The 16,641-nt window shown below is 36.8% G+C and overlaps 1 protein-coding gene across 8 annotated transcripts in view; it reads left to right on the top strand.

Moving 5' to 3' along the window:
- Window positions 1–16,641, top strand: part of PAK3 (p21 (RAC1) activated kinase 3) — a 341,434-nt gene that overhangs the window by 217,441 nt on the left and 107,352 nt on the right. For all 8 annotated transcript variants that reach the window (XM_055122435.1, XM_055122436.1, XM_055122433.1 and 5 more), the window contains one exon: window positions 14,437–14,638. In XM_055122435.1, the coding sequence (XP_054978410.1) occupies window positions 14,464–14,638 (175 nt within the window). In that variant the 5' untranslated portion in view covers window positions 14,437–14,463. The remainder of the gene's footprint in view (window positions 1–14,436; window positions 14,639–16,641) is intronic.

The raw sequence follows: 16,641 nt of genomic DNA on the forward strand, positions 1-16,641 counted from the left end.
CATGGGATGGTATCAGGTACCAAGGATCAAACCTGTGCTTCCTGCATACATATCTTGTATTCAGACCTATGGAGCTATTTTTCTGACGTTACTGGATTTTGGTGATGGTGGTGGGGAGAGCCACAGTCACTGTTACTGAGTGATGCATCTTGCTCTCTGCTTTGAGACCACAGTTGGAGGTGCTCAGTGAACCATATGTAGTGCTAGTAGTTGAAGCAGGGTCACGGCTGTAGCCACTAACATACCTTAGGCAAATACCTTAACCTTTGTACTTAGCTGTCTATGAGGTCCATTACTAGGTTTTGCTAAAAGTGTTGTACATGTTATTTTCTACTAGAGACTTAGGTCTTTTCTCTTACCTAGTATTAGCCTCACTGAAATCAGCAGAAGGAAACCCAAGGATAAGAATTTTAACCTTGTATTTTGGAATTTGTGTTGGTGGAAATACATTGGTGAAGAGCCTCTTACAGGAGCTCTGTGCTTTTCAAGATTTAGTGAACATGTTTCAAAATACCACTTAAGTGCCATATCTTCTGAGCCTTTAGGGAACATTAGGTATCCTTGTCACTTGTCACTCCATGCTTCCAGATAATCCTGTGCCTACCTGGGTTGCATCACATAATTTAGAGGGTTCACATATCTGCCATTGCAGTAAACTGTGAACTCTCTAAATACAGTGACTGGTCTCTGTTCATCTATTCATCTCGGGGCTGGAGTGATAGCACAGCGGGTAGGACGTTTGCCTTGCACGTGGCCAACCCAGGTTCGACTCCCAGCATCCCATATGGTCCCCTGAGTACCACCAGGGGTGATTCCTGAGTGCAGACCCAGGAGTAACCCCTGTGCATCACCAGGTGTGACCCAAAAAGCAAAAAAAAAATCTGTTCATCTCTTTTTGTATGTTCTTTGTGTCTGGCTATATATATATATATATATATATATACATATATATACACACATATACATATATACATATACATATATACACACATATACATATATACATATATGTGTGTATATATGGTATATATGAGCATTGATGGCTTGGGGGTGAAAAGAAAGGCAGTAATGGCTTTTGGGACAATATTGAATGCTTTTCTTATAGATATGGTATTAAATTTCTGATACAATAGAATGGCAATTAAAAAAAAACATACACTCTTAAATGCTGCCGCTCCATTTTATCCACTCTTTATTTTTCAATAGTTAAACCCTTATTTTGTTGTTACATTTTTATTTTCATGTTTAGTACACATTTTGATACATCAGGGTGGACTGAGATGGAACTCAAAATTCAAGCCTGTAATCTCACTTAGGGTTGGACATTTATCACTTTATACCCAGTATCTAGCACATTAATATAAGAAAATATGCGTTTGGATAAATGAATGCATGCACACTTGGGTTACTTAAATTATATATCCTTATAGTTACTATTTGACCCTTCAAAAGGTGTAAGTATTCTGTTTTGGTCTCGGAATTCTTTAAAATGAAAGTCAAGCAGAAATCAGCAAGAAGTTATGTAGTTCCTTTAAAAACAAAAAAGGAACTTTTGCTTTACATAATATCTTTATTTTCCCTCTGTACAACTATATATCCTATAATTCTTTATTATTAAGTTGGGCATAAAGTATAGGACATTGTCTAATCTGTTAAAGACCACAAAACCAACCGGTAGCTAGCTGGCATGATTGTGACTGCAGAGAATATATCAGGCTTAATTTCAAAGATAAATAACGTTAAAATTTGTGTTTTGAGATTCATATCCATTTATTATAATCAACCACATTTTCTCTTTTCCAAATTGTGGTCAGGATGTGTTATGTGTCACAATAAAGACTGCAGTATTATTTTGTGAACTACTGAATGATTCCCACTTTTGACTGCTTACTCTAGCTCCCTGTACCACACCATGCTTTTGCTTTATATGTATTTTCCTATAAGAATATCATATTTTTTCTGGGGCTGGAGTGATAGCACAGCGGGTAGGGCGTTTGCCTTGCATGCGGCTGACCCGGGTTTGATTTCCAGCATCCCATATGGTCCCCTGAGCACCGCCAGGAATAATTCCTGAGTGCAGAGCCAGGAGTGATCCCTGAGCATCGATGGATGTGACCCCAAAAGAAAAAAGAAATAAATTAATAAAAAAGAATATCATATTTTTCTTTGAGATGATAATGTGATCTCATCCTTGACGTCTTCCCAGAGCTACTCAAAGACTTGGGCACAAGGCAGTATTCTCTTTGTGTGTGTGTTGAGCTCTGGGAAAGCAAAGATTATCATGTTCTGGAGGGGTATCTGTTCTTGTATAAACCAAATCTGATGTAAGTGGAAAATGGCAACACTAACAAGGTTACTAAAGGGCAGCAAGGAAAGCAAATAGGCTGCAATGAAGAACTTGTTTTAAATGAGGCCAAGAATGTCATGGGAACAGCAATATGCTCTGTTTTTAGGCTTTTGGTTTCTAGAAGAATATTTTTCACTTGGTTGTGAACTTAAACCCAGGTCAGTTTTATTTAAAATGACAAAAATGAGACTAGGATGTGGGGGAATTCTTACAACTAAAAGTGGTTGATTATCCTCTACCATTGATAAAGTATAAAGATGAAAAGTAGGTCCTGTCTTATTTTCCATTTGTCCTGTTCTTCTTCCTTCAGTATTTGAAAGAAGTCTGCTTTATAGTAGAAAGCAATTCCTTCCATTGAACATAGTTCACAGATAACTTGTGAAACACACACTCAGCTCCTTTTAACTATGAGTATGTAAACTAAGATAAAGGAGAAAAACAGGAGAAAAAGCTTAATGAGGAGTTGCTTCATTTTGTACCAATTCAAATGCTTTGATTTGGTTCTGGCAAATGTCTCCCTTTTTTGTGAAATGTAAGATTTGTTAAACTTATCTAAATTCCTGGGTTAGAAATAATATCAAGGTTCTAGTGGCCCCATTTACTCTTGTCTTCAGACATACAATGGTCACCTGTACTGTAGAAAGATAATTTGCATAAAAATAGAACTTTCTAGGATGAACCACGACACACCGGAAAAGTTGGAAAACAATGTACAGGCATCCACAGTGTACATAAAATGTCCTAGGAAACATGGCAATTGAATATGTGGGCTTGAATTTGAGAACATTTGTGATTACATTGCAGGAATATATCAGAGAAGGATATAATTAACACCCAGAGAGAAGCTAGAACCCCAGTGACTTAAGATGTTGGTTTACCATATCCTGATCACTTGGGCTGTTAGTGTGCATCTAAATTTTTCCATCTGAGTACTTCCAAAGATGATACATTCTGTTTTGAAAACTAGCATCTCTTATATTACTAGGTTTTACTTTCCTTTTATTTTCCCCATTTCTTTTTTGTTTTTCTTTTTTTTAAATTTTATTTCATTGAAGTACCACGATTTACAACGTTATTCATAGTTTTTGACATAAAATGTTCCATCACCAAAAATGGGTTTTTGACACACAATGTTCCGTCACCACTCCTGCAATTGGTTTCAACTTTGCATCACCAGTGTTCCCAGATCCTCTCTCCTATCCAACCCCCCAACCGTAGCCCCAGACTGCCATCTTGACAGGTACCTTTAAAATCCAGTTATTAAAGTTTGGGTCTTGTGATTTCAGTATTGTTGACTGCCCTGTGGTTTGCCCCATATTTTTCTTTAAGGTATCATGTTAAGGTAATAAGTTCCATAGCACTGATGCTTAAAATATTCTTCTATCTCTTCTCCTTATGTATACTTTATTTGAAAAACTAAAACTTGTAAATTACATCAGATTGTAAATATAAAAACTTATCAGATGATCATTAGAATTTTCTGGTATTGTCATGCAATGTATACAAAGAATAATAAAATATGGTGCTGCTGCATAAATATACAGTCTTTAAAGATCATTTGACAAAGAACTATTTTCAGTTGTCTGGATGTGGGGTATATCTATTTCTTTATTTGAAATCTGAAAGTGAAATTTTCAAGTATAATATACTTGTTTATTTGATATTTTTTTGCTTTTTTTTTTGCATCACACCTGGCATTGCACAGGGGTTCCTCCTGGCTCTGCACGCGGGAACTACTCCTGGCGGTGCTCAGGGGACCATATGGGATGCTGGGAATTGAACCCAGGTCAGCCGCGTGCAAGGCAAATGCCCTACCCGCAGACAATCCCAGTTCCGATTCTTGGAACCACATAGGATTCTCTGAGCATTGCCAGAAGTCACACCTGAACACAGAGCCAGGAATAGCCTCTGAGCACTGCCAGGTGTGATCCAAAATTCCCTCCCACAATTAATATGCTTGCTTATTTATTTGAATAATGTCAAATTCCTGCCAAAATACTGAAAGTCACTTATTAAAGATATAAGAAAAGTAACAGGATCACAGCAGAAACAACTTTATTTCCTTATGAGTATAAGATAGGCCATGAATATGTTCTGTGTAAATGCTTGTATGTGTGTTACTAGTGCATTATCTGTTACAGAATCTCAGTTTGAAACCAGGAAGCCATAAAAAGACTTAGTGCCTTCCTTGCTTGTCCAGCTTTTGCAAATCTGCCTAACAAGTAGCTCAGCTCCTCCTGATCAAATGATCTTAGAAATGGCTTCCCTCTATTACACACTGTAATGGTATCTCCCAGGCAAGGCTTTCTGAAACAGCACACCCCTGTCTCTGATAGCAGAGTTCCCTTGGTGAGTGCCCCAGAACCAACAAGCTCCAAAACAAGGCCATCTAAGAATTGGTACCACTGGCCAACAAAACCTGTTGGATGTGGTAAATCACCTTAGCCTCGGGTCTTTGGATGAGAAAAGCAGTTGAAATAAGTAAGTACCAAGCTGAAGTGGGTAAATGAAAAACTAGAACTTTACTGAAAATGCTTTAAAAGGATAAAAGTAAATACGTGTGTGTGTGTTTGTGTACTTACACAATATATTGGTGTAGTGAAAAGAAATTAAGAGTTTGAGATTCTAGTTTCAGACCTCTCACCTATTATGTGATCCTGAGCAAGTGCTTTAACTTCTATGCTCTATGAAACCTTCATTTAGAAAATAAGGATAGCATGCCCACCTTCATGTATTGATCTCCTGCTCAAGTAAGTGTAAGATATGAAAGTGCTTTGGACATTAAAAAGTTATATATCTTTTTAAAAAATTCATTTATTTATTTATAAAGCTGTTCATGATTGGCTTTCAGTCTTACAATGTCCCAACACCCATCCTTCCAACAGTGTAATTTCCAGCATCAGTGCCCCAGTTTCCCTTCCACCTTTCCAAGCACCCCACCCTTGTCTGCCTTTATGGCTGGCACCTTTTTCCTCTATCTCTTCCTCTTTCTCTCATTTTAGGCATTATGGTTTGCAATACAAATGCTGAAAGGTTACAATGAATATACCTTTCAACACTCAGTTCCTGTCCTGAGTGTTCATTTCCAACTAATGTTGTCATAATGGACCCTCCTCTATCTTAACTACGCTTCAGCCCCACACCCCCCCCCTTGTGATGCTTTCCAGCCATTAATAAGTCCCCCTGACCCATTTTCCCTGGCCTTAGATATTAGTTTCATACCTTTTTTTTAAAGTCATATAGCTTAAAATGAGGTGTTCATAATCAGATGTTAGGTAGCTTCTGCATGATGCCCAAATGTTTGACATGGGATTAGGGTAAATAATTGCAAATATGACTTCTTGGCTTTGACTATAGGTACATGCAAGATCATTAAAAGTTACTAACGACTGCAGTATATACATGGAATACATACTGTTCTGTTTTATTTCTCATTTGTATCTTTAACACTTACTGGTACTAAGCACACTTTGGCATATCCTCACCCTTAAGCAGTTTATGACTTAGTGAGGGGAATGACATGTGTAGTGACTATGTGCAGTCTAGGAATTATGGTGACAGTGATAAATTGGGCCCATCTGTCTGGCAAAGATTAGTGGTTGGTTTGTAGCTTGTACATGTAGTCTGGAAATGGGAATATGCTTTAGAGCTGCTGGAGGATATGACTTGGCTTGCTTACCTTCCTTCATAAAATGAAATAAATTCTCTTTTTTCTTGGGCATCTTACAGTATTGTGGCATTAGTGTCTGAAAATTTATTTGAAAAGTTCAGATAAAAGTTGCTCTAGAAATGCAAAGCAATATATAATCTTTTAAATTATCATTTCCATTCCCTTTGTAGAAAACTGGATGACTTTTTTCATATCCTGGCAGTTAGAAACAGTCCACTACATCATCTTACTTTGTAAGTCTTAAGTGTCAGAACCTTTGTTTCACTACTAATAATGTGTCCCAGATAAAGTGGATTTAGTGTCAGCATATACTAGTTACCAAAGCCTAGTTTATTTCCCAGTCAGTCTATATTGGGATGTTCAGTTAGCCATCATGCAGCTGTTTCCTTTTTCACAAGGAAGCCCATGAAAGTAAGTAATATTTTGTATATTTTTTCTGCCAATTAAATACAATTTATTTGCTATATATAACATTGTCAGTAAAAGCAGCAACCTCATCCTCAAACACAAAGAACAATTTGATGTTTATATCATTGCCTAAAGAGATATTAATTATTTTGGGGGGCTGGAGCGATAGCACAGCGGGTAGGGCGTTTGCCTTGCACGTGGCCGACCCAGGTTCTAATCCCAGCATCCCATATGGTCCCCTGAGCACCACCAGGGGTAATTCCTGAGTGAAGAGCCAGGAGTAACCCCTGTGCATCACCGGGTGTGACCCAAAAACCAAAAAAAAATATTAATTATTTTTTATCTGTGGCAGTAACTCAAAGTCTATAAATGTTCCATTCTCATGATTTTTTAAAATTAATTTTTGTTGTGGGTCTGGAGTGGTAGTACGGTGGGTAGGGCATTTACCTTGCACGTGGCCGACCTAGGTTCAATCCCTGGCATCCCATATGGTCCCCCAAGCACTACCAGAAGTAATTCCTGAGTGCAGAGCCAGGAATAATCCTGAGCATTGCTGGGTGTGACCCAAAGTGAAAAAAATTTGTTTTTGTTGTGAAAATATTCAAAATTCTAGGAATATTAAATACTCTCATTTTAAACACAGTGAATTTTCTGTGACTTGTTCATGACATTTTTTCTTTTTAAATTCATTTTTATTGAGAATCATAGTTTACTTTATAATAGTCATTATTTTATAGTTGAAGAACAATACACCAACCCCTCCACTCATTTTCTTATTTTTTTTTTTTTTTTTTTTTTTTTTTTTTTTTTTTTTTTATTATAAACATTTTTATTAGAAATAATAAAGCTTTTCCCATAGATCCCCCAAAATTTATCCACAGAACTCCTATATGACCCAGTTTAAAATTCTTTTAGGAAATTCAAATAGAAGCTACACTTAAGTAAGTAATTAATTCTTATTTTTAATTTAGTGTAAACATTCAGACATATATACTTATTTTTCAAATTTAGTCCAGCACTTTTCCCCACTGTAACTTGTTAAAGGGCATAGTTATCATCATTTAAGTACCTATATTATCTACCTATAACATTTTCTTATTTTTTAAAATCGCTCTTTTGTGCTCATGTCAGTTTGTCACCTTGTCAAGATGTTGGGCAACCCTATTCCTCATATAGGTATATCTGAAAAATTAGTTCATCCTGGACCTTTCCTCCAGCCTATCTCTTGTTAGAGCCTCCAGCTTGATATAAAAAGATATAAAATAAAGGTGTTAAGTAATGTTTGTTCATGGATTGGTGGTAATAGCCTTCTGATTCTGATGGTTTTGGAACTTTACCCTGCCTTTATTTATTTATTTACTTATTTATTTATTGCTTTTTTGGTCACACCCCTCGATAATCAGGTGTTACTCCTGGCTCTGCATTCAGAAATTACTTCTGACGGTGCTCAGGGGACCATATGGAATACTGGGAACGAACCTGTGTTGGGCACATGCAAGAGGATGGCCCTACTTGCTGTACAATTGTTTCAGCCCATACCCCTGTCTTTATTAGATCATAATTTTATATCTGCTAGTCTTTCGTTGACAAAGGATACTAGTAGAAATGTGTACTTTGCTGGAAAAATGTACAAATTAAGTTAGATTTGAAAGTCAACAAGAATATAGATAGGTGGATTGCCTATGATGTTATCTGATCTGATGAAAACATTTAATTCAGTTGCTTATGATAATAGATATCCTTGCAGGTTGTAGGACCAGTACTACTGGATCCTTGCCCTTCACGCACCTAGGTAAAGCAACTGTGGCAAATGGGCTCAGTGGGCATTTTTGTTGCATACACTTCAATATGTTTGCCACAATATGGATTTGTACCAGGTTAACCATAGTATAATTGATTTCCCATCTTTATCTATGACTTCCAGAACATGCAAGTTGATGCTTTCTTTCTTAGCTTACTTAGCATTCCCTGAGTGTCTAGCTTGGCAAAGCACCGATTAAGAGACTGCATTTTGTAGGAATGAGATAATAATGACAACTAATTATAGTACCTGATTGTTTCATCTAAAGTTGTCGTGCATCTTGATAAAAGTTTTTCTCTAAAATGTTTTTTTCAGTAAATGTCTCATTAGGCAGGTAAATGAAGGTGCTGTACTTTTGTGTTTGTGTACATATATATCTATGTGTGTATTAGCATTTGGAACATGAGATTGAGACAGGCAAAGGAAAGAGGAAGGAGAGAAATTATTATTTCAGTACTCTGAAAAGGGATATTCAGGCACCCTTGGTATTATGTGACAAACGACAATTCTAATTCTGATGAATTTCAATTATAATTACAGAACATTGGCAAACCACATTAAATCCCTAGGGCTAGATTGAAAATATACGCCATCCACGAAAGCCATTTAAATTCTCTCTAAAGTCATAATAACCGAGAATGACATCAGGATGTGAAATGATACAAATTGTTGCTAGTTGTTCACTAAAGCTGTTTCCCTACAATGCTAAGGGCCAAGTATTAAATATGGTTTGCATCTAGATCCAGTGTGTCTTCTCACTTGCAAATGTCTTTTTTTTGTTTTGTTTTGTTTTGTTTTTTGTTTTGCTTTTAGTTTTTGGCCCACTCTCGATAATGATTAGTGATTATGCCTAGCTGTGGACTCAGGGATCATTTCTGGCATTGCTTGGGAGACCATAGATCTGGGATTGAATCCAATTGGCTGCATGCAAGGCAAACACCCTATCAGTTTTATTATCTCTCCAGCCCTCTCTTGCAAGTTTCTGTTAAATAACATAAGTGAACAGCAATGGTTAAACTTTAAAGATAAGTTGTTTTGATTAAATTCCTGGAGAATAATTGTGCTTTTGTACAATTCTTGAAATGGAGCCTGCAGCCATCCCAAACAAAATAGTCCCCTTTAATATCTTGAAAATAATGACATCATAGACAGATTAAACTAGCGATCCATTAATAGTATCCTTTCTAGGAAGCTATTTCAAAGGAGGGACCCAGCTTAGTAAATTTCTCTTGTTTACAAACAAAATGGCATCCCCCTTTTTTACATTTTAGAATTATTGGAGAACCTCCTACTTGTGAAACAAATACATTAACAGTCAGGCTTCCTTACAGATCCCTATTATTTCTCCATTGGATATCTAAAACTGTGTTTTGAAGGTAGAGTTAAACATAGCAAAAGATTCTTTTGTCACCAAATCAAAATTACCTAGAATTATTAGAAGACAAAGATTGGTTGTATCTTAAAACTGAGTTTTAAAGAACTGAAGCATCAGAATAACTTAAAATGAAATCCAAAATGTCTAAGTAAAGGAGTTACTATTTGCTTCATGCTTAATCTTCCTATTGTGGAATTTGTCAGATTACTGAGTGTCATTTTCATCTCTGGAAAAGGTTTATTTTTACTTTCCTAAACCCCTCATGAAGTGAAGAAACTTAAAATTAATTCATTTTCTGGACAGTGGAAGGTGTGCTTTGTAAGTTGGTTCTCTGACAGAATGTATGCCATATAATAGAAATTGTGTGGTGTTGATATTTTAGTTGTGGATTTCTAATGTTATAATGAAAAAGATAGTTTGAATTTATATAAAGTAACCTCTTTGTTCTAAACTAAAGTATACCTACCTAAATAAGATCTGTGTAATCAGACTGCCTCAAAAGAAGAAAGACTTCTACTTTTTTGGTTTCTGACCATAGGGTAATTAGGTACTACATTTGATCTTAGCCAAAAGGCAGAGAAGCAATGCATAGGGTAATTAGGAATAACAAAAAATTCTACTGTGACCACACCTATTTATCACAAAGGAGCTAGTTATTTTCAACTGCAGTGACACAGACACAGTAGAACCCTAAATAGCCCAGAATATTACTTGGCTTATTATACAAGATCAGTTTTATGTATTAGTTTTGAAGAGGCTTTTAACCAAGAATGTATATCATGTGTGAGTCCCTGGATTCAATCCCCAATACAATAAATAGGCCATGCATGTTTCTTTGACTTGTCATCTTTAATATGTCATAAGAAAATATGTATCAATTAGAATATAGTGGCTCTTCCTTACCTACACTTGTTTCTATTTAAATGTTTTTCATATTGGGTTGGAGTGATAGTACAGTGCGTAGTGCCATACATGCAGCTGATCCAAGTTCATTCTTCGGTATCCCATATGGTCCCCTGAGCCCCACCAGGAGTAATTCCTGAGTGCTGAGCAAGGAATAACCCCTGAATCGCAAGGTGTAACAGAAAAAGCAAAAATAAAAATTGTTTTTCTATTTAAATCTAGTTCACTTGCAATTATGTTGAAATTTTATTTAGGCAAGTAGTTGGGTCCCACCTGGAGGTGCTTAGGGCTCTGTTAATAAATGACTCCTGATGGTGCTGAGGGGATCATATGCTGTGCTGCAGATTGAATTGGGGTCAGCAATGTGCAAGGCACATACCTTATTTTACCTCTGCATTATCTCTCCTGAACTTGAAAATTTCTTTATTTCCACTAAACTAGAATTGGTATTGCAAAACTTTAATAACATTTCCTTATAATCTGGCAATATTTTTGAATCAGGAAAGAATAACAGTTTTAAAAATGAGTACTTTGGGGCTGGTGTGCTAGTGCAGTGGGTAAGGCATTTACCTTGCACGTGGCCAATCCAGGTTCAATCCCTAGCACCACATAAGGTCCCCAAACACTTCCAGGAGTGATTCCTGAGTGCCCAGCCAGAAATAAGCCCAGAGTACTGTCAGGTGTGGCCAAAGTACCCCAAACAAACAAACAAAAGAGTACTTTGTTTCTGGTGGCAAATTATCCTGAATGACTAAATTGAAACTGCGCATCTGTGCAGTACAAAATTTGCCACTGATGAAATCAGTCTTTTTGTTTTGTTTTGGTTTGGATTTTGGGCCACACCTGGCAATGCTAAGTGGTTACTCCTGACGCTGTATTCAGAAATTACACCTGGAGGACTCTGGGAACTATATGGGATGCTGGGGATAATATCCCAGTTTGCCGTGTGCAAGGCAAACCCCTTATTGCTGTGCTAACAATCTGGCCCCAGTGATATCAGTCTTAAACTTTTTTTCTGGGGAAACAATACATTCAGAAGGACGAAAATAAAAATACAAAAAATATAAACACATTATCACTTGTTTTATACTTAAAATATTTACTAGTACTAATTATTGCATCATTTACTAGAGAGGACCCTGATGCCCTGTTGAGCAGCTTGGTAACATTGGTAACACAGTTTAATGAGAAGTGGGGCAGGGAGGTTAGCACAAGTGAATTGACTCTAGAGTCCATGCTCTGTAACTGTTCTAGCTGCCACTTCTGAAATTCTACGCATCCTGACATGCAATCATAATTTAAAATCTGCGTTATTGCTTATGCATTTGAGAGAATTAAATTTTTTCATTTGTGTCTTGGGAGTATGCTGTGCGTGGACGAGTATAAACTTGGTTCTGTGTGCTCTGAACTTCCACTGGACAGCATTTATCAGAGCGGTATCTTGCCTAACAAGGACAGATACCCAGGAGTGGTCAGGTTCTCCCATAGCAGAAGAAACATGTTCTAGATGTGTAGGATGACATTGGTTTGCCCTTTCTGCCTTGCCACAGTGTGCTTAGGTTTATTGGGTTCTTCCCATCACAATACTCCCATTCCTCTTTGTTTACTTGTAACTTCTTTCTTTGTGCTCTGTTGACTTATAAATATTGTTTTTATCTTCTTAGGCCCATTGCATAGTTAATTCAGAGCTAAGTCCTTTTTGTATGGGCACAAGAAGACAGTTAATGCTGTGCTTTTGTAACATGGGAGTTAATTGACTCTGAATAATATTTTCCTTCTGGACATCTGTTCTCTCTACTTAAGCCTCAGTTGCCCTTACTTCCTAGATCCCCCAAAGAAGGGTCCTGATGAGGGACTGGATGGACCCAGGGCAAGCTGTGAGCTATGAGCTACCCTGGCATCAAAATGGGCCAGGCCAAAGTGCACTAATGGTTAACTATAAGTTAAGAGCTTGGTCATGGACAAATTCTGTCATGATTGATCCAGAAATAGTAACTACAAGATTTAGACCCTGCTGGGGTTAAGAATGATTAATCCGGCCTGAGCACTGTAGTCTGAGTCTGTGGGTGGGTCCCCAGGAGAGTCGCCCTTTAAGCCTAAAAGTGTCTATTATTGTGCCCATACAGAATGGTAAATATTAGGAACTAGAATTTACGATGTTAATTAAGTTATTACAGGTAGAGCCTGGCAAGCTAGTCATGTCCTATTCGATATGCTAAAAACAGTAATGATAGGTCTCTTTCCCCTGACCCTGAAAGAGCCTCCAGTCATTGGGAAAGATGAGTAAGGAGAAGCTGATAAAAGATAAAATCTCAGGACTGGGAGGAATACAGAGGTTACTGTTGCTCGTTCAAGTAAATCGACGAACAATGTGATGACAGTGATAACTGGTACTAGAAGTATATATGAATAAACTTTACCCTTGACATCATAATTACTTTGATATGTGTGGTACTTTCATCCATAGAGGAAAAACAGGGTGATCCAGTTGATGACAAAATATTTAGATTGAGAATTTCACTATTATAATTACATAGGACAAATATGGTATTGATCTTAAAATAACATAAGACATGGTACTGGGCAAGAACAAAAATAGCAGTCTTGTGTCCAAATCCAAATCAAGCCAATTGTTAGTTGGCTGTTGCCTGTGAAGATAGAGCAGCTACTGATACTAACCTAATCTTGAATACTTAAAAGTTGCATATTTTTGAGAGAATCTAGGTCATAATAAAATTAAAATTTATTCCACATAATATTGACTTACTGAAAATAATAAATATTGTAACCACCGAACATCTAAGAAGAATAGTTATAGATTGGCGGTAGGGACAGAATTTGGGAACACTAGTAGAAGTAAGTTGACGCTGGTGGTGGTGGAATTGGTGTTGAAATATTATGCCTAATACTTCACTATCAATAACTTTGTAACTCATGGTTCTTTAAATAAAATTATTTATAAAAGGTAAATTTATAGGTACATAAATCAGAAAATGAGAAGGCCCCTTTTTTGTTGTTGTAGTTAGAGTTGTTAATAGTAAATTATTGGAATAATGTGGTATGTTGTGTTGAAGACTTCTTATGCTTCTCAATCAGTATGAGTAAATACTTGATGAATGTTTAGCGATTCTTTTGTATTGGGATTTTATTTTTCTTCTATTCAAATTGGAGATTAATTTTGGAAGGTACTATCAAATGTGGCTTGAGATGGCACATTTTAGGTCCCTAATAGAAGTACTTGAATTAAAATAGGAAAGCAGCTGGAACCAGAAGTTTCCTTGGGGAGTCCATGCTTTCTGACAGCACGGCTCATTTTAATTGCTGGTCTACTAGATTTTTTCGGTGTGTTCCCATAAGACAGTAGTATATATACACAAATGAGAAACACACACACAGGCACCTCAGTGTTGAGGCAGCTAAAAGAATACTTGCTGTGGATGATTAAAAATCAACAGCTAGACCTATATCAGATTTCAGTTTAAATTTTACTTGTCTGAAAAACCAGACAAGTAAAATAAGAACAATAAAAAGAAGGAATGAGTGCTTTGTTTCTGGTGGCAAATTTTCCCTAATGAATAAAGACCATGGATCGAATTTTTAATATCTTCAGGATAGAATTTTAAAAACATGTTGCATATTGTTTATAAAAGGATAATAGAAAAGTAGTTCCATTGTGGAAAAAGGTAATCTACCTTTTATGTTTGTATATACATTTTAAAAGGTTATTATTCCATCACTAGCCTCTTTGGACATTTGCGTCATTGGTTGTTAGATAGGCAGTTCCCTTCCCTTTAAAAAAATACACTCTCAAAAGAAATGGTCAACGCAAAACAATGTGAGGACAATGCTTTTGTTCCAAAAATGCTGGAATTCCTATATTTATTAGATTTTTTTCAGATCTACCCATAACTCCTGCTTTTTCCTTTTTTTAGGAGCTGTGCATTCAGTTATAACTGAAAATGTCTGATAGTCTGGATAATGAAGAGAAGCCCCCAGCTCCTCCACTGAGAATGAACAGTAACAACCGAGATTCTTCAGCACTCAACCACAGCTCCAAACCACTTCCCATGGCCCCTGAAGAGAAGAATAAGAAAGCCAGGCTTCGCTCTATCTTCCCAGGAGGAGGGGATAAAAGTAAAGTATCAGTGGTTGGGCATTGAAAAGGGGCCAGTTGATTCTTTAATTGTCAGTTTCTTTCTTGGGTAGTCATTTCTTAAGCATTAGCTATTCAGGCCCTGCCTGATCTTTACATCTATATCTTGGAAGGTTGAAATTTGTCAGAGAATAATTGACTTACTGCTATCTTTTTTTTTCACATAAAATTAAGGTGTCAAGTCAAGGCTAACCATAGCAGTAGTGCTGTCTTGAATATATAAAACTGACTTTCCTATAATTTAGGGGATAATTTATAGTAATCCCTTTTTAACTACCTTTTTTCCTTATTGGAAGTTTGAGTATAGGTGATCTTACTTGTGTATACCTTTTTTATTGCTGTGAAGAGTTTGAATTGAGTATGTGGGAGTCATTCCCATTTGCTACATTATTGTTATTCTGATTATATCACAAGGTGGAAAGAAACTTTTGAGTGATTTGTTTCCTCATCCTTCTTCCAGTTGTTTCCTAAATAGTCAGTCCTATTTACATTGAGTTTCATGACAATATATTATCATTGACTTATGTTCATAGTACTATTTGTTGCTAAGGTATCACATGCTTATGCTTTGTAACTCTAGGGGATATAAAATCTCTAGTAAATAACATTCAGGTTGCATTATTAGCATAAAATTAAACATGGCTTCTGTAAATATGACTCTTAAGTCGCAAGAGAGTGAAATAAAGAAAAGGGCAGTGGCAGCACAGAAAGTTGTCAAAAGGAAAAGAAGAGTGATGTCATTAGAAGAGAAAAGAGATATTCTTGATCTACTTCTTCAAGGTAAAACAAATAGCTTTGTAGGTCGCATGTATGGTGTTAATGAGTCTACAATTCGTTCCATTAAGAAGGCAGAATCTTTTATTAGGGCTAGTATTGACTCTTGTGCAAATAAATCACTTGAAAGATGCTTTATCCCTCATGATCCAAGAATGGAAAAGATTGAAATGATGTTAAACCTCTGGATTGAAGACAAGCACAAGTATAATGAATCACTTTCTATCCAAGGTATCTATGATCGTGCAAGAGGAGTTTTTAAAGACATGTTTTCAGAAACTGAAGTGGGTTCAGAAAAAAATTTAACTGGAAGCAAGGGGTGGTTTGATAAATTTATGGTGCCCCATGACGCGGAGACCCAGTCTCCCATGACAGTGTCACCAAAGACAGAATCACTAGATCCTGCAACAGTTCCTGTATTATATCCACCACAACTGCAGAAAGTGATTATTGAAGGGGATTATTTGCCAGCACAAATCTTTGGTGCTGTTGAAACTGCCATGCTTTGGAAGCCTCTGAATAATCCCACTTGTCCTATTGTTGGACAAGAACCAACTGATGCTGACATGAAGTCAGCAAAAACAGAGAGGCTGACACTTTTGTTTTGTGCCAATACTTCAGGTCACCTCATAGTGAAACCATTGCTGCTCTACCGAAAATTATGCCCCAATCTCCTTAGGGGAAAAAATCGAGCCAAGTTTCCAGTGTATTGGCGTGCAAACAGAAAAAGCTGGATGACTCCTTCTCTTCTTAAGGAATGGTTTGAGAGGTGTTTTCTTGTAGAAGTACAAGATTACTTAAAGCAAAAAAATCTTGAGTTTAAAGTTCTACTGATTCTACACAGTCCCTTTGGCACCTCAGATGCATTTGCTAATGAACATCCTAATGTTAAGATTGTCTTTATCACTAGTTGTGTGTCTCAGATTCTTGAGCCTTTAGATCAGTGTTTGATCCAACCATTCAAGAAGACTTATGCCAAACTGATGTATAACTTTGTGGTTCAAAATCTTGCAAAAGTTCCTCTGTCTGAAGATCCCAGTGCATGGGATTCCTATACCATCACTAATGCTGTATTCCTAATAAAGGAAGCATTAAATAGCTTATCAGAACCTATCATTAATGTCACCTGGGAGAAGATTTGGCTCGAGATGGTGAAATACCTTTCGACAATCCCTTCCGAAGACAAAGACTCTTTGGATCAAGAAGAACC

Source organism: Sorex araneus, chromosome X, assembly GCF_027595985.1.
Source record: "Sorex araneus isolate mSorAra2 chromosome X, mSorAra2.pri, whole genome shotgun sequence".
Classification (NCBI taxonomy): Eukaryota; Metazoa; Chordata; class Mammalia; order Eulipotyphla; family Soricidae; genus Sorex; species Sorex araneus.